The sequence below is a fragment of the Mandrillus leucophaeus genome, unplaced genomic scaffold (genome assembly GCF_000951045.1).
Source record: "Mandrillus leucophaeus isolate KB7577 unplaced genomic scaffold, Mleu.le_1.0 Scaffold531, whole genome shotgun sequence".
Taxonomy (NCBI): Eukaryota; Metazoa; Chordata; class Mammalia; order Primates; family Cercopithecidae; genus Mandrillus; species Mandrillus leucophaeus.
Window position 1 is genome coordinate 2779232 of NW_012105709.1, and position 27336 is coordinate 2806567.

Here is a 27336-nt window from a genome sequence, read left to right on the forward strand (position 1 = left end):
TGTCTACTAGATTCATCCATGTTGCACGTTATATCAGTAGTCAGTTCCTTTTTGTATCTAACACCCCAATGTGTTTGCCAGTGCCCCCAGTGCCCCTGATGGTGGACATCAGGGTTGTTTCTAGCTTTGGGCTATTATGAATAAACTTCCCATAAGTGCTCCTGAACTAGTCTTTTTCTGGACATACGTTTTTATTTCTCTTGGAAAAAAACCAGAAAAGGAATTGCTGGGTAAAAGGGAGTATGTTTAGCATTAAAAAAAAAAAAAAATGGCCAACTCTTTTCCTAAAGTGGATGTAACATCTAACATCTCCATCAAGCAATGTATGAAAGCTCTTGGTTTTTCACATTCTAGACAACAGTTTATGTGGCCACTCTTTATTCGTGTTATTTTATTGATTTTTAAAAACTATTCTATCAATGACTAATGGGGGGTGTTAAAATTTCCAACTATGATTATGAATTTTTTCTTATTTTTCTTTTCTGTCAATTTGTTTCATATAGTTTGAAAGTCTTATTCTTAGGTGCACAGATATTTGTAACTGCATTGTTTTCTTGATGAACTGACTCCTTTATTATTATAAAATGTTCCCTTTTATTTCTAGTAACACATATACTCAAAGTCTATTTTATCTATGGCCACTTGGGATTCTATTTACTTAGTATCTGCATTGAGCATCTTTTTCCATATTTTCATTTTCAAAATATTTATCTTTGTATTTGAACAGCACCTGCTATAAACAGTATACAGATAACTGAGAAACAGAATAGTGGCAGACAAAATATTAAAAAATAAAAAAACAAAAATGTTGAAGGACTAGAGAAAATAGACTTTACTTTTATACGAGTAATGACATGAAATTAAAAGGAAAAAAAAAATCAAGACATGACCAAGAAAAATATCATTGAGTAAATGAGATCTATTACATTTTAGAAAAGTTATGAAATATAAGTTATATATAAACAAGTATAAGGCATTTTTCCATCTACAGATTAAAAAATAAAACACTACTGCAACTTTTCAAGCAGAAACTAATCAAGAAGACAAAGCCCCCTCTTCAAGTACTTGCAATATAATTTATTCAAAAATATAATACACAAAAATGTAGTTAATACATTCATAGTGTAATATTCATAAAGTTAGAACTCTAAATACAGGTGGGGGAGAGCTGAGAGAATGGAGAAATTCATGTAAGGACTAGAATAATGTAGGTGAGACTCGAAGAGAAGATAAAACTTAGGCAAAGCCAGCTAGAAACACAACATTTCCAAGGGTGAAAAATGAGAAGACAGTGAGCAGCCTGATCTACAAAGAAAGTAGGACTGGCAAATAGTGCTGCAAGCAGAGTACGGAGCATGACAGAAAACCTGAAAATCTGACAGAGGAGCATAGACTTGTAGTGTTAGGAAATAAGAGGTTCCTGTAGGTTCTTCAATGACAGAAGAATAAATTGCAGGGGGAAAAAAGCTCAAAACAGGATGCATCAGTTATGCAAATTGCATAATTCATCTTGTGAATCAGTGGCCTTTTTGAAAAGGGATGGAATTTTAAGTAAAAAAAACTTAATTAGAATACCCCAAATCATCACATACAGATATCATACAGAAGGCTTCGGTTATTCAGATTGTGTACATCTTATATTAGTCTATTTTCACTGCTATAAAGGAATACCTGATGTTGGCTAATTTATACAGAAAAGAGGCTTCACAGTTCCGCAGGCTGTTCAAGCAAGGGCCGAGCATCTGCTTGGCTTCTGGTGAGGCCCAGGAAGCTCTTACTCATGATGGAAGGCAAAAGGAAGCCAGCGTGTCACAAGGTAGGAGAGGCAGCAAGAGAGACGCCAGACTCTTTTAAACCACCACTTCCCACATGAAATAACAGGGCGAGAACTCTCTTATTACCATGGGGAGGGCACCAAGCCATTCAAAAACGATCCACCCCCATGACCACTCCTCCCACCAGGCCTCACCTCCAACACTGAGGATCCCATTTTAACATGAGATTCGAGGGGGACAAACATCCAAACTATATAATTCCACCTCTGCTTCCCGCCCCCCTCAAATCTCACGTCCTTCTCACACTGCAAAATATAATCATCCCTTCCCAAGAGCCCCCTAAAGTTTTAACTAATTGCAGCATCAACTCAAAAGTCTGAAATCTCATCTAACAATCAAGGCACATTCCTTTCACCTGTGAGCCTGTATGATTAAAAGCAAATTATTTACTTCTAAGAAAGAATGGTGGTACAGGCATTGGGTAAGCATCCCCAGTCTAAAAGGGAGAAACTACCCCAAAAAAGGTGCGATACACCCCACACAAGTCCAAAAACCAACAGGGTAGACATTAAACTTCAAAGTTTCAAAATAATGCTTCACTCCATGACCAGCATCCAGGGAACACTGGTAAAAGTAGTGGCCCTGGGCAGCTCTGCCCCTATGGCTTTGCAGGGTGCAGCCCCTGTGGCTGCTCTCATAGGTTGGAGTTGAAAACCTGCACCTTTTCCAGGCTCAGGGTGCAAGCTGTCAGTGGCTATACCACTCAGGTGGGCCTGGGTGGTGGCAGCCCCGCTCCTACAGCTCCACTAAGCAGTGATCCAGGTAGGACTGTGTGGGAGCTCCAACCTCACATTTCCCTTAGCACTGCCCTACTAGGATCTCTTTGTGAGGACTCTAACCCTGAGGCAGGCTTCTGCCTGGGCATACAGGCTTTCCCACACATCCTCTGAAATCTAGATGGAAACTGCCAAGCCTCCTTCACTCTTGCATTCTGTGTACTTGCAGACTTAACACACCATGTGGAAGCTGCCAAGGCTTACAGCTTATGTACTCTGGACCAGTGGCCCAAGGTATACCTGCGGCCCTCTGAGGCACAGCTAGAACTGGAGCAGCTGGGACAACCATAAAAATTTTCAAACTTTAAATCAATTAAAAATAATTGTCTGCATTATAAAGATGTTTAAATTAAAAGACAAATATACAAATAAAAATTATGCCATTCCCTAGCCCATTTTCTTTTTTTATTTTAGATTTCAGTGTTTCCCAAAACACATTCTATGAGAAGGAAAATAACCAATTTTGAAGAAAGTTTCAGCTTTGTTAAAAAGCTACGGAATATCAAGCAGTTAAATAACACCAGTGCCTTTCCTTATCAACAAACAAACCAGTTATGGTTAGTCTTGAACTATATCTAAATGTATCTAATGAGTATATATCAAAAAAAAAAAATCTTGTCTACCTGAAATCTTCAAACTCATTCTTTCCCCACTTTTCTGTTCCCTGTCTTTGTCTCTACCACTGTTTTCAAATTACACAATTAAACTAAAGTGGAATTGTAAAGGAGGAAATGAGTTAACACTGCTAAATGATTTGAAGACCAGTTTATATTCGTGGTTTTGGAACAACTCATCTTTTTATAGTTTTTGAAATAAAGGTTATAATAGTTTGTGTCGTGTTTTAGGCATATAGTGCTTAAATGACAGGTAAATAAAAAAACTTCCATGTTCTTAGACAACAATGAGGACCTGTGAGAGGGCTGATACCGCTAACTATCTTGCTTATCAATATTTTTAAGGGCTAGTAAAATCACAGCTGAAGTGTACTTCTCCCTTTTCCACCTAAACAAGCATTACTGAAAACTCCTGGCATTTTAAATCATTATTATTATTATTATTTTAAACAGAATCTTGCTCTATCACCCACGCTGGAGTGCAGTGGCACAATCCTGGCTCACCGCAACCTCTGCCTTCTGGGTTCAGCAATTCTCTGCCTCATCCTCCCAAGTAGCTGGGACTATAGGTGCAGGCTGCCACATCTGGCTAATTTTTTGTATTTTAATAGAGAAGGGGTTTCACCGTGTTGCCCAGGCTGTTCTCAAACTCCTGAGCTCAGGCAATCCACCTGCCTCGGCCTCCCAAAGTGCTGGGATTACAGGCGTGAGCCACTGCACCCGGCCTAAATCATTATTTTTTAAAAACCTCAGTAATCACCATGAAGACTCTGTTTCTAAAATGGAAAACGATGGAACAAAATACAATACTGAAAATAAGAGAAAACAAGTCTGAATAAGGCTGATCACACTGGTTGGCCTGAGGCATATGGATAGACTTAACAGTATTTTCCTTTCTTTGGCTGACTTTATACAGTTAGTCAACCTTAGTTTGTAGTCAAAAATCAGTTTACTAGCCATGTAAGGGTAAGATCACTGTAATATACTGCATATGAGAAAAGTTAGTATTTTGAGTGTCAAGCAATTTGTACACTAAGTGCAAACTTTATATATAACAAATTTAAGTTAGTAAAAAGCACCTACAAAATTACATATTAACTGTGTATACACACATTTTTCAACACAGATATGCAGGATTTACAGAAGGCCCAAGAATATACTTCAGCCCAAAGCATATGACCACAGAGACGTCCCTTTCCACTCTGGCCATATAGGTTTAATTTCTTCTTTCCATCCCATTCCAGACCCCTCCAACTATCTAGAATCCTTTATCTACCAACAAAGACGCAATCTCCTACTTTATTCTAGCACTAGTGCAAGGCAAAGGGGCACAGGGAGCAGGTTACGTAGTGAGATAGGGGGTAAAAAAAATCCCTTTACCCTTACTCTTTAGTAACTCTCATATCTACACAAATCCCATCCCATCACCCCAATCTCACCTGAAGCCTTCTCATTGGCCTCATTTACAGTGTTTGCCCTAGTTTCTATGTTCAAAAAACTAAGGAAGCTGGTTCTTCATTAATGGTAGCTAAAAGTAGCTAAAAGTAAACCTAGATTTTTCTCCTGAAATATAGATAAATTATGTAGTTTATGTACGTGGAAGTGTTACATATTCTTTAAGTGAAAAGAACCTATTACTCACTTAAGATTTCTGGAAATTTTGTTCTTTTTCCTATGACTATTACTTAACCTGTTAGCTGGGTTCACCATTGTTAGCAGTTATAACTTTAAAGGATTATGTGCTTGCTTCTAAAATACATAGGCGAAGGTAGCTTCCCTAAGTAAGAAGCAGCAGAAGGCAAGGAGAGCACAATAAACCATGTGGCATTCTGATCTGCTACTTTGCCTTATCATGATCCTCTCCTCTCATATCTTGAATTTCCATTTACATCTACAAATGTGTTTCTTTACTAACTTCTTCCTCTTACATTGCAAAAATAGGTGTTTACCAAGGGTTTTTACTTAGTCATCTTCTCTCTCATTCAAAACAATCCACTTACCTGAAGGGTTGGTCTAATCTTATAACTTGAATTGTCCCCTCTACTTTGCTGTCTTTCGCTTATTTATTTCCAAGAGGCTTCTGATGATTCCTTTTTGGTTGTCAAACTTGCAACTCTAATTTTAAAATCTAAGTTTCAATAAATTATTGTTTCTCAAATCAAAAACAACTCATCATGTACGGTTCTCCACCTCTCAACTAAGGCCCACAGTTAATCATCAACCAGTTTTTTTTTTCTTTTTTTCTTTCTTTTTTTGTCAAATGGTTCTGTAGTTCTCCCTCACTACAGTTCATTGTACAGACTCCTATTATACAAAGCACCCCAAGGCATAATTCTTTACTCAAAAATACAAATTGAAGATTGCAGGTCTTCCATCATCTGTCTGACCTGGCTTATGACTTACTCTTCTACTCTGAATTCTCACCATTCTCCTTCACCTACCTGGTACTCTCCAAAGTTCTACTGAACCACTCAAAGCTTTCCATCATGTCATGTTTATATTACCTCTGTATCCCCAAGTATTTAGCATAGTTCCTCACACTAGTAAAACAAGAAAAGAAAATTTGGATCATTAATAACAGGAGATGAAGTGAAAGGGAGTTAAAAACGTGGATCCATGAGGCCATCAGAATATAAAAAGGTAATACCCATTGAATAACAGTTCAGGTTTTCACACTCCAGGTTATCAGTTCTCCATTATACGACTCTGTACAAGAGTTAAAACATCTGAGAGCAGTGGTTCTGAATGGGCATTGCTCCATAACTGAAAATATCTCAGGTGGTTTCTGGTTAGCTCAGTTACTGGGAAATGACACTGGCAGTGTGTGGGCAAGGGCCAAAACTGCTTTATGTTTTGGAATAAAAGGGACAGTCACATTAAAAAAAAAATATCCTGGCTGGGAGTGGTGGCTCATGCCTGTAATCCCAGCACTGTGGGAGGCCGAGGCAGGTGGATCACGAGATCAGGAGATTGAGACCATCCTAACCAACATAGTGAAACCCTGTCTCTACTAAAATACAAAAAATTTGCCAGGTGTGGTGGCGCACACCTGTAGGCCCAGCTACTTGGGAGGCTGAGGCAGGGTAATCGCTTGAACCCAGGAGGTAGAGGATGCAGTGAGCCGAGATTGTGCCACTGCACTCCAGCCTGGTGACAGAGTGAGACACTGTCTCACAAACAAAACAAAACAAAACAAAACAGTCCTTCATTTGTCACAACTCTGAAATGTCCTGAACAACTTTCATGCTGGCAAAACCCCTGCTTATACTCATCAAGCTTAGAGAGTAACTTCATTTTGAATATAAAGAAAAAATAACTTTTTGCAGTTTTGCTATACAATCTTTTATAAACATGCCTTATACACTGATCGTACTTTGTTTTGTTTGGGACTTTACTAAGAGCTAGTCATCATTTTGAAAAAAAAAATTCTATCACAGAAAACAACATTGCCCGTAGTGTTCAAATCATTCATATACACATATGTATCAATCTCATTTATAACTCTTTCTTTTTCTAGATTAATACATTCCCTCTCAAAAAATAAATTCTCCACCTGAATGGTAAAGCCTGTTATGGTGAAAATAATACTGAACTTAAGGCAGTAAATTTGTCATTGAGCCCCCATTTGCCCATGTATAAAATGGTTTTGTGCTTTGCTTACGTTAGAGTCATTATGGGAATCAAATTGATAAAATGAACAGGAAGTATGTTATAAAATATTAAGTCCTATATGCATTTTACAAGGGAAACGAACCATTAACAATAATGCTGACTAGAAATGAAACAGAAAAAAAGATCATAAAAAGATTCTACCTCCAGTGCCAGTGTGTTGGCTCACACCTGTAATTCCAGCACTTTGGGAGGTCAAGGTGGACACATTACCTGAGATCAGGAGTTCGAAACCAGCCTGACCAACATGGTGAAACCCCGTCTCTAGTAAAAATACAAAAATTAGCTGGGTGTCATGGCATCTGCCTGTAATCCCAGCTACTAGGGAGACTGAGGGAGAAAAATCGCTTGAACCCGAGAGGCAGAGATTGCAGTGAGCCGAGATCGCGCCATTGCACTTCAGCCCGGGCAACAAGAGCAAAACTCCATCTCAAAAAAAAAAAAAAAAGATTCTACCTCCACTATGTTCAACAAATTACAGTGTAAAAACTTAACAACATACAGGATTAGTAATATGTTAATACTTAATAAGATCAAACTCTAAACCTATGCTGTCCAATACTGTAGTCACACATATGATGAAGTGTAAAATACATGCTGGATTTAAAGAACTTATTACAGGCCAGGTGCAGTGGGGTTCACACCTGTAATTCCAGCACTTTGGGAGGCTGAGGCAGGCAAGATTGCTTGAGCTCAAGAGTTCGAGAGCAGCTTGGTGAAACCATGTCTCTACAAAAAAATACAAAATTAGCCAGCTATAGTGGCTTGTGCCTGTTGTCCCAGATACTCAGGAGTCTGAGGCAGGAGAATTGCTTGAGCCCGGGGAGACTGAGGCTGCAGTGAGCTGAGATCACACCACTGTACTCCAGCCTGGGCAACAGAGCAATAACCTGTCTCAAAAAACAAACACAAAAATAAAAATAGAGAACTTAGTACAAAATTAAAGTATATTATTAGAAATAATTTATTTTTTGAAAATGGCCAATAAAAAATGCAAAATTACATTTTTTGCTTGCATTAATTTCTGACAGACATTCTGCTGTAAATAAACAATGCAATAACAATATTGATAAACAGAAACGTTACTGATCTTCAGCTAAGACGATAAAGAATGTACACTCACTTCATCAGTGAGTTCTCCAAATACTGTTATGACATCTATCAAAAGACTTGCAGTATAGAAGGACTTGATCATGTTTCTGCAAGAGAAAAGAGAGTCGGTCTAGTTTAAATATGAAACACATTAAAATGTAGTTTTGTCATGTAGTTATAAGAAAAAAAAAATTCCTATCTTTATAAAAGCACTCTGAAATTAATGTTTTAAATAAAATCAGATTTCAAGAAAGTAACAAAAATCGTTTTATAATCTGTTACTATGAGAAAGTAACAGGGCTCATATTATAAGTAAATGCGCCACGGCAAAACTTTTTGTATATTTTTGATTTTAGAAAAATGTAATTATAGTATTATCTGACTCCATATGAAACCATAATGTATTTCTTTATGTGCAAATATTATACTGAAAAATCATTTGAATTGACCGGGGTGGGTACCTTCAAAATCAAAATCAAAATCAAAATCATGAGGCGAGGCTGTGATTTTGCCTAAAATCAACTCAGATTTTACTAAATGTTAAAAAACAGCTAAGTAGAGTATATTTACTAAGTAAATAAATCTGCCCTGGGTATTTCTTCTTTCAGCCATTTTCTTTTATGAGAAAGGCCAGAATTTGTAACCTAAAATCACTGTGAGGTTCAATAATTTTTTCTTAAAAAACCTAAATCAATCAGCAGGTTAGAAAGCGTTCCAGAGAAAACTAGTTACTTTTGGTTATACAGTTACAAAATTAATAAAATAATTTTTATTTTTCTGTTTACTTACTTGTGAAATCGCCCAGCACGATCTTCATTGTCTGCATACAAAAACATTTTCAAAGCATAATTCTCCAAATGGGCACAACCCACTATTTCTTGAGTAATAGCTTCATTATCACCCAACTGCTTCTTTAGCTAAAATAAAATCAGATACATAGCTTATGATTTTGGACTCTTAGAAGTGTTGGCTTAATTACAAATAATTCTAATAATCATTTTAAGTAAATTATTTTACATTCATTTCAATAAAAGATGTTATCAATGAAATTTGCAAAAAGAGTTGCTATGCCTCAGCCCAATGCATTTAAAACAAAATCCAATGCTTACAACTTTGAAGAAACACACTTATGATAAACTGAAAATATAATTTAGCTCTAACAATCAAAATAACCAAACATAAAACGATAACATATCCAATTATCCATATGAAGGAAGCATCAAATACTTCAAAATGATGTTTTATTACCCAAACTATAAGTTATCCTAAAAATAGAATTAGAAAATAATTTCTAGGCATATATAACTTAAAATTTTAATTTATTCCCATTTCTTCTGTCAAATCTAAAAAAAAAAAAAAAGACTAGAAGGTTCATCATGTCCTAAAATAGTATCTCTCGGCTGGCCACAGCGACTCATGCCTGTAATCCCAGCACTTTGGGAGGCCAAGGGGGCGGGTCACGAGGTCAGGAAATCGACATCATTCTGGTTAACTTGGAGAAACCCCATCTCTACTAAAAATACAAAAAGAAATTAGCTGGGCATGGTGGCGGGCAGCTGTAGTCCCAGCTACTCGGGAGGCTGAGGCAGGAGAATGGCATGAACCCGGAAGGAGGAGCTTGCAGTGAGCCGAGATCGCGCCACTGCACTCCACCCTGGGCGAATGAGCTACACTATGTCTCAAAAATAAATAAATAAATAAATAAATAATAATAATATAATAATGTCTCTCAGAGCACATCATGTAAAAAACAAAAAAGATCTAATTCTAAGTAAGGTATAAGACAACAAACTCAGAATCAACTTATGGAAGCTTTTAAAATTTAGACAAATATATACCTGCAATCAATGCAACTTGTATCTGTAAGTTTTTAGCCCTTTTCTATAGACAAAATAATTTAAAGCATTAAAAAAAAGTTCCTAATTTTTACTCAGACTACAATACAGGAATAAAATAACTCCCTGGAGTATCAGATCTGAGCATCATAGTAGTTGATAAAAACCCGCTTTTTTTTAAAGTAAAAAATTAAAATTAAAAGAAGCCCCAGGACTTTTCATAAAATCAGCAAAGTAAATACTTTCATAATTAAACAGAATAACTTATGGTCCAGAAGAGATTTAACGCTGAAATTTAAGGCAATTTAATCTATGTTTATCCTGAACAAAACAGAAAAAAGAAAAAAAAATCCCCACAGATAACAGTAATTTATGTATCTAAACTGCAAAATCATTTGTAAAGGCAGATTTCGTTATAGAATAATTTTAGTGAGAGTAGGCCACTTCATCTCATCTTCATCAGAAAATATCTGACAGCAAAAACATAATATATTTGAAGTTTTAAAACTGTAATGCAAACATTATAGTGTGCCCTCACCATGGAATAAACTTACCCTACCTGTCATTTAATGTACGTAGTGATAAATTCCTGATGAGTCCCTTTATAAATGTGATTTTACACTTCAGAAATCTGTTTGAATTTTGTCTTATCCAAGAACTATTATCCGAGCTACTACTGCTATACAGTGAGGTTAATAAAGAGACATTATACTATACAAAATGCTAGAGTTGGATTTTACAAATATACTGCTATGTGTGAGAAACATTCTCCCTTCTCCCCCAACCCATTGCCTAAAAAGAGAGTACTCAAATTTATCTTGTATCCACAGAAGCAGCTGTAGAAATGGAAGGCCAGATAGGCTCCAGGAACAGCTGAATTTCCTCAGTGTTGCCATGAGGCTGATTTTGGGTAGTTAACAGTAGCAGATGACAGGAGTCAATAAGCCAGAGAGCCACACCAAGTGAGAGAACACTACTGCCCATGGCTGCTTTATACAACTAGGTAGGAAGTTCTGTCTTCGCATAAGTCTTGTTTGAATGATAACCTCCTAAAAATACATAAAAATAATGAAAACAATGAAAAGCTCTGGGCTGAAAGTGTTTTCATTTTGGTTTTTGTCTAAATTTTCTCAAAGCAAAATAATACAACTGATAGAATAAATAGGTTTCTAATTCTCCTGAGGTTGGATATCTAAATAAGCAAATAAAAAGTAAATCACGACTATTAATGTAACAGTCTTGGAGGACATGAATTAATGAGTGTACCCTGACTTTGTTAGAAGAGAAACCAGGTATGGCTGAGTCCAGGAGTTACAGGTAGGCACTGTAGATTACTAAGGTTGGCACTGCCGTCTTTGTGCACTGATATCCAATCCAATAGGCACTTCTCAGTAAGTACCTCTACAGTGATCTGTGAAGTTATATTAGGTTCAAGAAGGTGACTAATTAGTCACCTACCACTTTCCTGCTAGGAGGGATGCCTAAACCCTAAGAATATCTTGCCCTGGGACCCCAGAGAGGGAAGAAGAAAAGATAAGTAATTGGCATCATTTCCTTCATTGTTCCTTTCACTAAATACACACCCTATTATTTCATTATTACAAGAAATATTAAGATTCCCAAATTAATCACCCATGTAACTGCAAGGGAAGGTTAGAAAGGGTTTTTCACGGTTGGGCATGGTGGCTCATGCCTGTAATCCCAGCACTTTGGGAGGCTGAGGTGAGTGTATAACTTGAGGTCAGGAGTGGGAGACCAGCCTGGTCAACAAGGTCAAACTCCGTCTCTACCAAAATATACAAAAAAACTAGCTGGGTGCGTTTAGTGTGTGCCTGTAGTCCTAGCTACCTGGGAGGCTGACGTAGGAGAATTGCTTGAACCTGGGAGGTGGAGGTTGCAGCAAGCTGAGAGATCACGCCACTGCAACGCACTCTAGCCTGGGTGACAGAGTGAGACCCTGTCACAATTTAAAAAAAAAAAAAGAAAAGGTTTTTTACTTATAAAAGGATGAGCCAAAGGCTATCTATAATAATGTGGAACAAGATATGATGGCATATGCAAAGATATTTGAACATACTTTAATTAACACTCATAACTCCTCTGGAAGTATATAGCAAATAATTGAAAAAAAACTTATGTCTAGTTTTTCCTCAGGTATAATGGCATTGTTGATTGTTGCCAAGGGAAAGAACTAAAATGACAACACAGACACACAAATGAATAAAATGGTATTTTAACCATAACCAGAAAATAAATGATTAGCGTTCAACTTACAGCTTCTAACTGATCCATTAACTTTGATAAAAATTTGCGACATTCAGGAGTTTTACTATCGATCTTCATTCCAGTCTGCATTGCGTATAAACGACCTAGAAAGAGAAGATAATTTGAACAATTTCATTTTTAAAAATCCATGTTTACGAGTGTTTAAAATATAATTGTTAATAAATAATTTAAAATTCAAGTACATTTAGAAATAAAACTGATTTACTATGGAAGTTATAAACCTAAAAAGCACAAAAATATTATTCAAAGAATGCAAGATATCCATAATGATAATTTTTTTTTTTTTTTTTTATCAAGTAAGGCCTTCTCTTCTGGCATTATGTTAAAAAAAAAAAAAAATGACGAGGTATGTCCTAAGCTGTCAAAGGCAACTATAATTTAATTGGTACGACAAAGCACACAGCAAACAACCATATGTACAAGAGCACCTGCCAAATGCCAAATAAGTGATACAGACAAAATATACAAAATGGGCTGGGATAGTGGGAAATGAGACTTGAACTGCAGTTTATAGAAAGAATTGCTACAGTAATTTTACATATACTCTCTCTTTGAATAAATATACCTTCTCTTTAAAGAGTTAATAAAAACAACTGACATAAGGCTAAACCTAAATAGCTGACATCACAATTTTTGTTGCTTTCCCAGTGATAAGAACTGTGAACAGTTCTGGTGGTGATTGCTGTCACCACTGATGTATACATACGATGTCTGTAATTTACCCCTTACATTCAACAATATGTCCTGGAGATCTGTGTCAGTGCTAATGTTCTACAGTATGAATGCATCAAGGTAACAAAAGCACATTCAGGCAGCTCTCAAAATTTCATTATAACTAATGTTGTGCATAAATGCAACAACAAAATGCAACGAAATTTTTGAATGAAGACTAATGGTAGAACTCATGAATTGCAAAATACCTCCTTGTGCACAATGCAAGAGAGTTCCCAGGGGAACCAAGAGGTGAGATTCCTGGGTCATAGTCTCCGTGCTTTTTTCATTTTGAGACCTACTGTTAAGCTGCGCTCCCAAAACAAAAGTATCAATACACAGTTGTATCTGCAACATATACAAGCACTAATTCTGCCTAAACTCACAAAAAACTTATTAAACTTACATTCCTATCAACCTGAAGACTGAAAGCACTCTGTTTGATTTTATATTTTCTTTCCTAACCACTAAAAAACTATTAGGTATTTACTGAATAGCCCTATATTCTCATTTATGAATTAAGGATAGCTATCAAAATAAAATAATCTTCTGCCAAATTGGTTTGCTTTTAAACAAATTGACTTGTAGCAATTCCTTACACAGTATGAAGTAGAGATATAATGTTCCCCCACCAAATGAAATCTTCTACGTGTTTATTCTGTCTCTACCCTAACTAGAATTTACACTGCATGATGACAAGGATGTTAGTCTATTTGGTTTGCTGATGTATCCCTGGCATCTATGATAGAGGTTGGCCCTTGATAAACATTTTCTGAATAGATAAACACATGAATGAAAGAATAGCTCATTTTGTCCTACTGATTTAAATGTCATTTTTATCATTCATTATCATATATTAAGTTTCCATGGTATAATAGGGCCCAGTTCTGTATACTGCCTACCCTGCTGTGCTATTCTACGGGTCTATTGTTGTTTGATTTACTAGAGCTTTATAACAAAGCTGAATTATCTGTAACTCTCAGAATTTCCAATACAATTATGTTTACATGTCAAAAATTCTCTTTAAAAATTAATACATGCGTGAAACAGTTATCTATTTATCATATCTGTGTGTTTTTAATTTTAATGGTTTTATCCGGAGGAACTGCTTTTTAGTGCTTAGGCTTTGAGGGCGTCATATTACAGAGCTTGAAGTTTAATTTAATAATGTATTCATAACCACATATCAATTTTAAGGATTCGATCCATCTAGATATTAAGGAGAGAGAGAGAAAAAAACAGAGTTCCAAAAGTGGCACCGAGATTTACTGCTACCCAGTGTAGTGCATGTTGCTTTCAATGCACACTAACTAGCACTGGAGATCACTCTGACATACAAAGGGATTCTAATTTGATCTCAGATTAAATGTTATCTTCTCACAAGATAATATCTATAAATCTTAATATGCTCTTTCCTCCTCAAATTTAAGCTTACTGTATTTTACTGTATTGCCAAAATTTCCCAAAGAATATTAGGTATCCTTTATCTTATTTTTAAGAGGATACTTCTAGCAGAAAGTGGGATCAGTTCCATGCCAGGTGGCTCATATTCCCCTAAGAGAGCCACCACCCTAAGTTATACTGAAGCTAGCTAGGTCCTTGAGACCCATATGATCCCAGGGATTGGCAAAACAATTGGCTAGAGTATGGAAAATAAAATATTAGCATTTCTATTGATATTTCATCTAATTCTTTAAAAATTTATATTTTACATATCTCAGTACATCAATATGTAAATGTAATTCATAAATAGTTTACATAACATATTGCAGATTTGTGTTCAATGTTTTTTCTAACTCATATGGATAGGTGCTCAAAAGGTCGAGAATTGCTGCTTTATGGCATCCTCACTCGTCTCAACTATGAATGATGTTTTCTTGCCCCAACCTAGCCCACGTCTCTTCCCCACACCCCCATACCTTCTACCAAAATCCCATGGAACCACTGCTTTCCATCAGCATACTCCTCTATATTTTCTGATTCCTTCTCCTTCTCTCTCTTAACTAAAAGCAGGTATCACTTGAAGAAATCACTGTATTTGCAGTCCTCTTTAGTAACTTAAAAAAAAAAAAAATCTATCACATACCTCCTTAGGACTGGCAAGCTGCTATATTATTAAGGAGTTGTAATGTACCTAGTCCAAAGAGTACATTTCCCAGTATTCTCCAAAGCAAAGTATGGCCATGTAACCAACACTAATATTATGTACCCACAAATAGTTAGGAAAGACTGTTGTAATGTCTCCACAAAAGGGGGAATGATAGCAGGGAAATATCTTGCAGACCCTCTCCCTTTTTTGTTCCCTACTACCTAGAATATAAATACTAGATGACTGAAGCCCTAGTACCTATCTTAGGCTACAAAGCAACCTTGAAAATGGTAACCATGTGCTGGCTGGTAGACTTGAAACTGGAATCAGCTGGGGTCCCTGATGACTTACTGGAATTGGTACACTAGCACAGGGTACTGCCAACATCAGACTTTCTTTAAATTATAGAGTAAATCCTTATTTTACTTACCCATTGTTATTTTGGATTTTCTGCAATAAGAGAGTAAATCAGATTCAAATGTAAACACAGCCCATATTCTCAATTCTTATTGACCCTTGACCTCCAATAATTTTATGTGCTCTCTTTCACTCAGTGGTCATTCTATAATTAAATTGCCATCTCAAACTACTGCCAAAATCAATACATCAAGCACCCACTCTCTAAACATAATCTCTTCTTCCAACATTCAACTATGTGCATTACTACAGGTTTCCAGTTCATTGGCTTCTTACTACTTCTTCATTACTATCAGTCTTCTCTCCTTTAACTTCTCTCTGCAACTAGCTTTGATGTTACATTTTAAGAACTTTATTTTACTATCTCCTTCTACTTCTAAATTTTTTTTATTACATCCCTCTGGCAAAAGCATACTTATACATAAACCCAACTACCCTCTTTCTCTGTACCTGCATCCAAGTAGCAGAGACTGATGACAGATTGTCTTCATTACAAATATCATAATTATCAATCTCAAATGGGCTTGATACTTGCTTTCCCAACATCCCAATTGACTATTTCAAACACACTTTAATCTCTAAGACAACTGTCTTACCCAACCATACATACACATTAGGTAATTACTCATGATCTAAATGTGCACTGACCAATATAAAAAAATGATAATTTGAAGGATGGTACCAACAGTGTCATCTCCCCACAGGTCTTTCTCTTTTTTTTTTTCTTTAACCACAGTAGTGAACACTATGTAAGGCCCACCATTCATGGAGCAGAGTTAGCTACTTGATAGATCAATTTTGGGAAGAAATATAGGGAACAACCCAGTCAGTAAAGAAATAAGGTTGATTCCAAGACTGTCCTTGGCTTTAGTGACAGCCATTTCAGGATGTAACCATTAAGCAAACATGCAGATAATTAATACAGCACATACAAATATAAACAAAATTTCCACTTCTTGTCCTTTTGAAGTTAACCTAATCCAGATAACTAATAGTTAAACACAGTGTAGTAATAATATAGTTTAATTAGCCTGGCCTACATTCATTTCTTTCTTAGTTTGTGTGCATATTTAGTCGTTGCAATTGCAAGGACATTATTATATGGTAATACCTTTAATTGAAGAATTGGATCCTCTCAGCATTAAAAGATTTAGGACAAAAATCGGCCTGGCTTTTATATTTCTAAATACCTCATGTTGCAAAGAATTCTTAAGTACAAAAAATTTACCATAAGATACATTTTCTACTATTAATAAAAAGGAAAATTCCTTGAATTCACTTAAGAAAACTCAGTTTAAGTACACTAAAACATCTTTTTGCCACAGGGATGAAAAAAGGATCTCTTTCATAAAGAACTCTGAGACAAGTAATTCATTCTAGCAGCAGCAATATGATGAAAAATTAATGTCTAACATGGAAAATACCTACAAAAACAGAACAAATAAACATGTAGCTAAAATCATCTATATGAAAATATATTTGATTTATTTCATCAAGGAAATGTGTTTCTTTTTATGAATAAATATTATATTTGATGAGTAATGAAGCATATTTGCAAAAGGATTAAATACTTTCCAACATGACTTTATTTTAATGTGAGACATTTAGAAAACAAACATTTACTAATTCTGAAGGTATGTGTAATCCAGAGTTCCTCAGAATTTGAACATTAACATTCTAACACATCCTTGCTTATCCATAAGAACATAAAACTATGAAATATGCATGATAAAATCATATGCAAAAAGATATAAAAGCAACTATGAGTGAGGCTTTGATAGGTTAAAAAATGTGGCACTCAACAGAATACATATTGATACATAAAAGCAAACTTTATTCCAAAAAATAGAACTGAATCTTATTCTATTCCTAAGTATATTGCAGATCTCTTCTATATGGTTAGTATCATCCTTTGTGAAGGGCTTTCTGAGTCAATGATTATTACACAGTTTTTATACAAAATATATCCAACTACTTTCCAAATTAAATAATTTAGGCACACTATTTGACCAAAAAAAAAGGAAAAAGGAAGGAAGCATGAATGAATGCCTGCTAATGAAGAATACTGACTTCACTCGTCCCTTCATTAAACAGATAACTTTTGGAACTCCTCTCATAACAGTGGTTTTAAGAAAAAGTCACTCCTGACTTCCTATTAAATGATGTAATGAAAATCAAAGTATAGGGTAAGAATATCTGGCTTTTTCATTGTCCAAAGAATAAACAGATAATCACTGGGATTCTGGATATTAGCACTGTGCTGACACATAGCAAACACTAAGTGATGATCTGATTATTAAAATGAGAACACGGATTCGACTTCTGGACTTAATGAAGTAACTATGGTTATCATCCCAGTGTAAACAGAAAAAATCTGGACAAAATATATGAAACAAGCTTTCAGACAACAAAGACAGAGGAAGACCATGATACCTGGAGAAAGGAAACAAATGAGGTGGCACCAATGATCAACCCAGCATTCTGCCTGGAAGCACATGCCAAACTAAGGCCCAGGAAGAGGAGTCCCAAGCAGAAAACAGTCCTCTTGAGCTGAAAAAACACACTGGAGTGAATTCAGGGAGACTGACGCAGTTGTACATTAAGGGGTAGAGTTCTAAAGAGAAGGGAGCTGTGCAGGATAAAACCCAGAAACCTGAATAAGGGTAACCTGGAGACACAGCTGAATACTAACATGTGGTGTGCAGGGGGAAGCTCCTCAAGGCCAAAGAATGAACAAAACCTGTTCAATAAGCTGAACTGTTCCCAATGCACACACAGGGCTAGAACGCATTCAAGTTCCAACAAGAGAAAGTGAAAAGTCCTATGTGTTACACTGGGTATTCAGTAGACAGTTCAAGATGGGCATACTTTGGTAGTGGTGTTAAAACTCTCCCTAGAGCAAAGACTACTTTAGACCTACCCAAAAAAGCTAAAAACAAACAAAAAACAATACGTAAAAGAATCAAATTGAACTCCAAATTTATTAATTGTTGGCCAGATGGAATCCCTTCAAAGAAAGACCACAAACTCCAGACATTCAAGAACGTAAAATTCACAAAGTCCTACTGCCAGTCAAAAATTACCGAAGAGGCCAACAGATAGGAAAATGTGATCCATAAGAAGAAAAAATATAAGCCAACAGTATGAGCAGATCAAACAATGGCAAAATAATAAAAACAGGAGATAATGACGTTAACATACTAGAGAATTATAGAAAGAATTTAAAGAAAACAATGAATAGAAAGGAGAAATGGTACATACACAAAGAAATTCAAATGAAACTTCTAGAGGCAAAAAAATATAATACCAGCAGGGCGCAGTGACTCACGTCTGTAATCCCAGCACTTTGGGAGGCCGAGGCAGGTGGATCACGAGGTCAGGAGATCGAGATCACCCTGGCTAACATGGTGAAACCCTGTCTCTACTACAAATAGAAAAAATGGGCCGGGCGTGGAGGCAGGCGCCTGTAGTCCTAGCTACTCAGGAGACTGAGGCAGGAGAATGGCATGAACCCGGGAGGCAGAGCTTGCAGTGAGCAGAGAGGTGCCACTGCACTCCAGCCTGGGGTGACAGAGCGAGACCTCGTCTCAAAACAAACAAACAAAATATGTATATAATATCTGGGCCATGTGTGGTGGCTCATGCTTGTAATCCCAGTACTTTGGGAGGCTGAGGAGGGCAGATCATGAGGTCAAGAGACTGAGATCATCCTGGCCAACACAGTGAAACCTCGTCTCTACTAAAAATACAAAAATTAGCTGGGCATGGTGGTGCGTGTCTGTAGTCCCAGTTACTCAGGAGGCTGCAGCAGGAGAATCACTTGAGCCCAGGAGGCGGAGGCTGCAGTGAGTCGAGATCACATCACTGCACTACAGCCTGGCAACAGAGCAAGACTTTGTCTCAAATAATAATAATAATAATGATGATACCTGAATTGAAAAATTCAGTGGGTAGGACTAATAGTACAGACACCAAAAAAGAAAAGAGTAGTAAACTCTGGACCACTGCAATATAAACTACCCAAAGTAGTTTACATAATTTTTGAGATGGGTTCTCGCTCTGTTGCCCAGGTTGGAGTGCAGTGGCACAATCTCAGCTCACTGCAACCTCCGCCTCCTGGGTGCAGATGATCCTTCCACCTCAGCCTCCCAAGTAGCTGAGACTACAGGCGCAGGCCACCCATCGGGGTAATTTCTTTTTGTATTTTTGGTAGAGACAGGGTTTCACCATGTTGCCCAGGCTCGTCTTGAACTCCTGAGCTCATGTGATCCACCCACCTCAGCCTACCAAAGTTTTGAGATTACAGGCATGAGCCACCATGCCCAACCAATACCAGATTTAAAACTTGGATCTTGATGAGTACTAAAAATCATATTTATGTCGCAAAATATAAAAATTTTTATTTTTACATTTTATAAATTTCTTTAAAAGAGAATAGTTAAAAACATACATAAGGTTTACGGTATAAGTATAAATACAATGTATGACAACTATAGGCAAAGGACATGAGGGGGAAAAGACAGTAAAGATCTTTCCTTATATATTAAGTGGTATGAGACAGTAGACTATGACAAGCTATTGTAAGCATTCTAGAGCAACCACTAAAAAAATAAAATAGGAATATCTAGTAACTCCACTGTGGAGCTACGATAGAATTCTAAGAGAACTTCAATTATCAAAAAGGCAGACAAAGGAGAAAGAAGAAACAAACAACAAATGAGACATAGAAAACCAATAGCAAGACTTAAACTCAAACATATTTATTACATTAATTATAAATGTTTTAAACATTGCAATTAAAAGGTAGAGGTTGCATAATGGATAAAAACATAAGACCTAGCAATATACTATCGACAAGATCCCAGTGAACTGGAGTAATAACTTGATAATAACTAATATTAAATGAGTAATCACCATGGATCATGTACTCATTTAGTCATATAAAAATAGAAAAATTGATTAATCTACCAAAAATGCTTGTGAAGTTGATCTTACTATTATCCTGAGTATATTAATAAAAAACCTGAAGCTCATAAGGTCATGGGGGGCCATAAATGGTAGGTTAGTATTTGACTCAGGCGCAGTCTGGCTCCCGAGTCACTGTATCCTGCATCCGGCAAGATGTCTCTCTTCATACACATACATAAAATTATATATAACCACAAATTTTACATACATGGCAACACATAATTTGTTTGCACCCTTCATTTCTACATTATGCTGTGGGTTATGGCATCTTTTGTGATAAATGTAACTCCACATATCTTTAACAGTTACATAATATAAACTTTCCATACTGATGGGAATTTAGATTTTCAATTATACTGGCTCTTGGGGGAGCTAAAAAAGTGTGGAGGCTTTTTTTTTTTTTCCTTCCATTTTAAAATGCAATGTCTGGGGGTACTACTACCATTTAAAACAGTAATATCCTGAAATGTACTGGGCAGCCCTGACAACAAAGAATTGTTCCTCCAAGATGTTAACAGTGTCACCAAATAGAAACAATAATAAATTGAGGTAAAAAAAAAAAAAAAAAAAACCCCAAATAGTAGAAACATAAAAACCTGACAAGCCACAGAAAAATAAATATAAAAAAAACATAAAAAAATGTAAATGTAACAGCCCAATGAAGAATTTCAGTGAAAGTTGGAACTTTTATCAAGCATGGTCATTGAAACCTACTATATATACTCCTTGACTGTTCAAGAGTATATAAGCTTCCACTTTGAACAGCCAAATATAATTGTCATAGAAGACAAACCTTATCAAAGATGCTTAAACTTCTATGAATGCCAAAAAAGAAATGAAAGTTAAGAATGTGTTATTTGACTCCATAGCCCCTTTGACTTTACATTTTCCTAAAGAGATGTAAAATGAGTTGACATTACTCAAAAAGGAAAGTATTAAATGACAATTTAAAAAAAATAAAATTCATGTTTGCATGTATGTTCACAAAACAAACATAAGAGGAATGGAAGGCTAACGGATAAAACAGCAGTCCAACATTCTGTGTGTTTATTGTCTTTGCTACAGTGAAGTACCCTGAGAAAGCTTATTAATTAAAAAAAAAGTAAGTACTCAAGCAATAAGACTATAGACTCTAGTTTATCATTCAGGAACCAGCAAAGACTGAAAGGAACTGCTTCTCTATTGGTTTAGTTAAATTTGTCTGAATGAATTTAAAATCCAATTTCTATGTGATTAACCACAACAAAAAATAATAAAAGGCAAGTTCTTTTTTTTTTTTTTTTTTTTTTGAGATGGAGTGTCGCTCTCTCACCAGGCTGGAGTGCAGTGGCACAATCTCGGCTCGCTGCAACCTCCGCCTCCTGGGTTCAAGCGATTCTTCTGCCTCAGCCTCCCGAGTAGCTGGGACTACAGGCGCACGCTACCATGCCTGGCTAATTTTTGTATTTTTAGTAGAGACAGGGTTTCACCATATTGGCCAGGCTGGTCTTGAACTTCTGACCTCGTGAGCCACCCACCTGGGCCTCCCACAGTGCCAGGATTACAGACATGAGCAAGTGATTATTAATGCTAATATCCATGTAGTTTACCATATATCAATAAAGAAATCCATTATTATTTAGCATTTACACTAATATTTTCTGCTTGAATGTCCTGTAACATCTCAGAACTGAAATAACTTTATTTATGCTTACAGCTTCCTGAACAACTGTACTATATTTAATTTTCTGATGATATAAACAAATGAAGACTCTTGAGACTGTGTATATACTTTCACTAAACGTTTATTAACTTTACAATGTCACCCCCTAGAGGAAGCTTTAAAAATTGAAACTTGAAATTTTATACATTTACTCATTGCAAAATGAAAAAGGAAGGGGAAAGTTCTTTCCGAGTTTAGCTTTATCTACAGTACTAAACCGGGCAGAATCAAAATATTCATGTAAGAGTACCCACTTTTAGTACAGATTCAAATATTTTCTGGCTTCATTAAAGAAAAATAAAGAGATGGAGCTCAGAGACATACTGTTAAGAGAAAGCATCTCCTTCATTTTCCACTCTCCACTTAGGGAATCTCCCAGATTATTTCACTGGCTTTTTTGCCTTTTTCTTTTGTCATGGATTGTACTATTCCCTTTCCCCACAGTTACTCTGTGGCTCACTCAATAACTGGTTCTCTAATTACTAGCTACTACCAACAATTTTTCATTTAATCTTTTTTTTTTTTTTTTTTTTTAATCTGACTTCGGTTATTCAGGTCCTGGTTCAATCACTTAGTCACAGAAGGACTAGAAAGATTGTGAGGATCAAATCCGACATCCTGAAAGAAAGCACTGTTAAAATGCCAATCAGCTACAGGAATGCTAGTTGTTTGCCTTCCTTATTAGGTGACAACTATATGGCCATGCTTCCCTCTAGGGACCACAACTGCCTTAAAATTCAGGTCAATTTGGCTAACATTTTTTGAGCAGGCGTTCTTTAATATGTAAATATCTCCAGTGGCCTAGCACTACCAGGCAGAGTAAATGAATAAAGACTGGAGCAGAGTGTAAGCCTTCCTCAGTTTACAGTCTAGAAGAAAGAGAAGCAAATGAAAAAGCAATTATGGTAAAGCTACACCAACGTACAAAGAACAAAAAGAAACACCTTAAAACCAGGAGACTTAAGAAAAGGCCTCCCAGAGAAAGTGACATTCAAGCTAGTACCCAAAGGATAAAAATCTAGTGAGTGTAGTGGGGAAGACAAGAGGTGTCAAGGCAGAGAAAGTAGAATGTTAAAAGGCTTGGAGACAATACAAAGTGCCTAATGTTTTAGTAGCAAAGTGAAATCAATTTGTAAAACTACAAAAGGTGATTCAGAACTCAAATCATGAGGGGTCACTGAAGACAAAGATTTCTTCAGATAGACATATGGAACTGCATGTATAATAATTCCGTATCCTACACTTTCATGTAAACTTCCCCCCCATGTTATAAAAGATGCTTTGTGATGTTTAAACAATTACATTACTTTCTATGCAGCGGATATAACATAATTTATTTAGCCATTTACATAATGATATATATTTTAGGTTATTTTGAGCTTATCACAAATGTATAAATAATCATTCAGGAAATTCTGCATAAAGGTCTTACTAAATGTATGGTTATTTCCTGAACACGTTTCCCCAAATTGAAATTACTGAATTAGATACTCTACATTTTGCCAAATGCTTTCCAAACTTTGTACCAATCACACAACCATGACAGCAAGGATTTGACCACATACTCATTTGTACTGAGTCATATTTTTACAGTCAAAAATTGTTATTCCATTTTAATTTACATTTATTACTAACTAGGATGAATGCTAATGATTAGTATTCCCTCTTTCAGTAGTTGTATGCACCTATTTTTAATCTATGGGGATCTTTTTTATTTTTAAGGGATATTTATAAGCATTTTATATATCAGGGATATTGGCTCTTTGTCACTCATCTACTGGAAATGTTTTTTCCTGATACAGTACTTGTTAATTTGTACTGCTTGTGTCACACACAATTTCTAAATGTTCACAGTCCACTCCATCATTTACTCCGTGTTATTTTCACTAAGCATTAGAAGCATATCATTCTAGTGGCAACAGGGATTACACGTTTGAAGCAAAAACTAGGAAGCTATGACATTAGCTTAGAATGTCTAAGGCATGGATACAGTAACAGAGAAAATGAGAAAATAAAAACAATTTTAAAACTTTTATGATTGGTTGATTATGAGACATATGAAAGAAGAAAAGAAAGATTAAGTTTTTAACTTTCAGCTAATAAATTTCAAAATACAGTAGAAACGAAAGATTTCCTAAAAAACTCTACTATATCAACAATGGCTCAAGAGGAAAATATTTTTCTAATGGAAGAAATTGAGAAATGTAACTTTCCTCAAAAGTGCAAAGTTGTGTTGAATCAATGATTTTTTTTTTAATCTAAAAAAAGCGATAAATCTGCTGCCTTTTTAACCCAACTCACATTTGAGGAAAAAGAATAGTTTCTCAACAATATCTAAGAAACCAGAGTAACATTGTTACAAAAATCTCAAAATGATAACATAACTACAATATATTAAGAACTCTCAAACTCAACAATAATGAGCAAAGACATGCAGACATTTTACTGAAGATGATACCCATATGGTAAATAATTATGTACATGAAGAAGTTTTCAACTTTATCAGCTATCAGGGAAAGAAAAATTAAAACCACAATGAGGTATCACTGTACCTATTAACACTAAAATTAAAAATAGTGACACAAAATGCTGGTGAGAATGAAGAGAAACTGGATCACTTATCATGCATGTGTTGCCAATAAGAGTGTAAAATGGTACAGCTGCTCTAGAAAACAGTTTGACGGTTTCTTATGAAACTAAACATGCAATTACCATATGATCTAGCCATTGCATTTTTGGGCATTTATCCCAGGGAAATGGAAACTAGGGCCGCACAAAAACTATATGTGATTATATTCACTTTATTCATAATTGTCACAAATTGAAAACAAATTAAATGTCTTCAATGATTGAACTGTTACACTATAGTACACACATACCGTGAAATTCTACTGAGCATTAAAAAAGGAATAAACTTGGATAAATCTCCAGAGTGTATGCCAAATGAAAAAAGCCAACAGCACATTTTAAATGATAAAATTTTAGAAATGGACAACTAGCTACCGGCTACCAAGGGATGGGGGTGAGGTAGCGAAAGGGAGAAGGTAGGTTGTATTAATAAAAGGGCTACAAGAGGAATTCTTAACTATTCTCTATCTTGACTATGGTAATGGGTACAGAAATCAACACCTGACAAAGCTGTTTAGAACTAAATACATACACACACACAAATACATGTAAAACTGAGGAAGCCTGAATAAACCAGTGAATTGTACCAGTCAATATTCTGCTTAGGGTATATTATTAGTTTTTTAAGATATTATCATTGGGGGACATTGGGTAAAGGGTACACAGAATCTCGCCGCAATATTTCTTACAATTACATGTGCTGCATGTGGACCTAAAACTATTTCAAGGGTAAAACTTTAATTAAAAAAAAAAATGCAAAAACTAATGGGATTCTTTCCAGAAATGGAGGGATGTTTCAAATATGAGAAAATTTACTATTTTGCTACTTACTACATTAAAAAGTTAAAAACATTAATTACATTAAAACGTAAAAACTACAGTAAAAAAAAATGGCCAAAAGTAATTTGATATACATTATTTCAACATTCATTCCTGATTTAAAAAGAAAACAAGACCAAACAACTTCGAAATGTAGGAATATTAAGGTAATTTTAAAAAGTGATAAAACACTAGAAAATTCCCATTAAGGCCAGAAGTGAATCATTTTTGGAAATGATATAAATACTAGAGAGGAGAGGGCACAAGGTGTAAAACATATGATAATGACCTATGACTCAATCAAAAATTTATTATAAACATAGTAAGGTAATGAGTTAAGACAGAGTACTGGGATTGTTTCCATTATGTTTTGTCATTGATCTGTAGTAGAACATTAACAACAACAAAAAAAAGCTGTGAATTACTGTATAGTTCATTTACTCAATCAATAGGTATGTTTTACAGGTTCTCTATCATGTCTTAGATGCTATATTAGGAGTTGGAAATTCAATGATCATCGTAAGACATACTCTTGTTCTCATAGAGTTTACATTTTAGTGGACTATTAGTAATATTTAGAGAGGATGCATTCATTAAGAATTTATAAATTCCATTTATGTGTCAGGTGGTAAGAAAAGAAAAAGATAATCCTTGTCCTCCAGGAGAATCAAGATTGAAAGATAAACAGATGTTTATAACATAACACATGTGATGAGGGGCACACAGGAACAATTCCTAGATCATCTTTAAGAGGTCATGAAAAATAATCTGTAGGAAGTAAAATTTGTACTGAGTCAGAAAGTTAGTCAAATTAATAGGAATGCAGAAGGATTCCTGGCAGAGGGTAGCACATAGCCCATGGAGCTTTTATGAATCAGCAAGTAGTTCAGCAAAATAATCTTGAATTTTTTTCTCACCAAAAAAAAAAAAAGTTCCCTTGCTCTAGGAATTTATAAAATTATTATATGCTCTAAGATTATAGAAATGTATCCCTTAACACGTTTTTATGTTGAGGTCTACATCTTTTCACAAGAAGGTTTCACAGGTATAAAAAATGTGATTTCTATACTTCATCAAATATTGACAATAGTTATATCTTTCAAACTAAAATATCATAGCAACTTGATATTTATCATGTTTTAAAATACAAAAAAGTTCTTTTTTAAGAGTCAGAAATTTTACACTATTTTCTTCTTTTAACCCATATTTCCATTTACTTAGCCTACAGAATTTCACTTTAAAGGAATAGATTTGTATGCTCAAATTTTTACTTGATTAACATAACACATTTCTCTGCAACAAAAGATTGAAAATTGAAATTTAAATTTTTACAAAATTTCCTGGGAAATAAGGTGCTAAGTGTTAAAATCTTCTTCCAAAATTGAGTCTGCAATTGTTATAATACATAATTGATCAAAACAACAAAAATAACACACATTTCAATAATCATTAAATATAAAAAATAAAATTGTATTGGCAATACAGCTTATAATGAATTAAATCAAATATTTAGTATTAATATTATTTACTCCCATAATGAAGAAGAGGAAACTATTGGGGTTCTATTGTCATTTTTATTTTTATAAATTAAATTCACAAAAAATAATCCCCCCCAAATCCCAGTTTTTCTGACGTTACAAAGCAAAATCACCAAATTCTTTAAATTATTTCTGGGTTATAGGCTAAAAACCGTATAATCATCTATCATCGAATATTTTAAATAATTTATAAGCTGACAAATTAGGCCCACTTTAAAATTTGTTTAAAAATTAAAAAGGATTTTTTACCCCACCATTACTCATTTTCTCAATTCCTGTGATGTATGCAAAAATATATTACAAAGTTTCATCATCTTCTTTCAATCAGAGTCTTCTTATTTATTGTAGGATGCAGAA

At 35.3% G+C, this 27336-nt stretch overlaps 1 protein-coding gene across 5 annotated transcripts in view; it reads right to left on the minus strand.

The window, feature by feature from the left end:
• The window catches only part of VTA1 (vesicle (multivesicular body) trafficking 1), an 87666-nt gene that overhangs the window by 55203 nt on the left and 5127 nt on the right, over positions 1–27336 (minus strand). For 3 of the 5 annotated variants that reach the window (XM_011997176.1, XM_011997173.1, XM_011997174.1), the window contains exons 2-4: positions 12096–12190; positions 8776–8903; positions 8018–8093 (exon numbers count right to left, since the gene is read on the minus strand). In XM_011997176.1, coding sequence (XP_011852566.1) covers positions 8018–8093; positions 8776–8903; positions 12096–12190 — 299 coding nt within the window. Of the gene's footprint in view, positions 1–8017; positions 8094–8775; positions 8904–11041; positions 11072–12095; positions 12191–27336 lie in introns of those variants that run through there. The other 2 variants (XM_011997178.1, XM_011997177.1) reach the window with 2 other exon arrangements.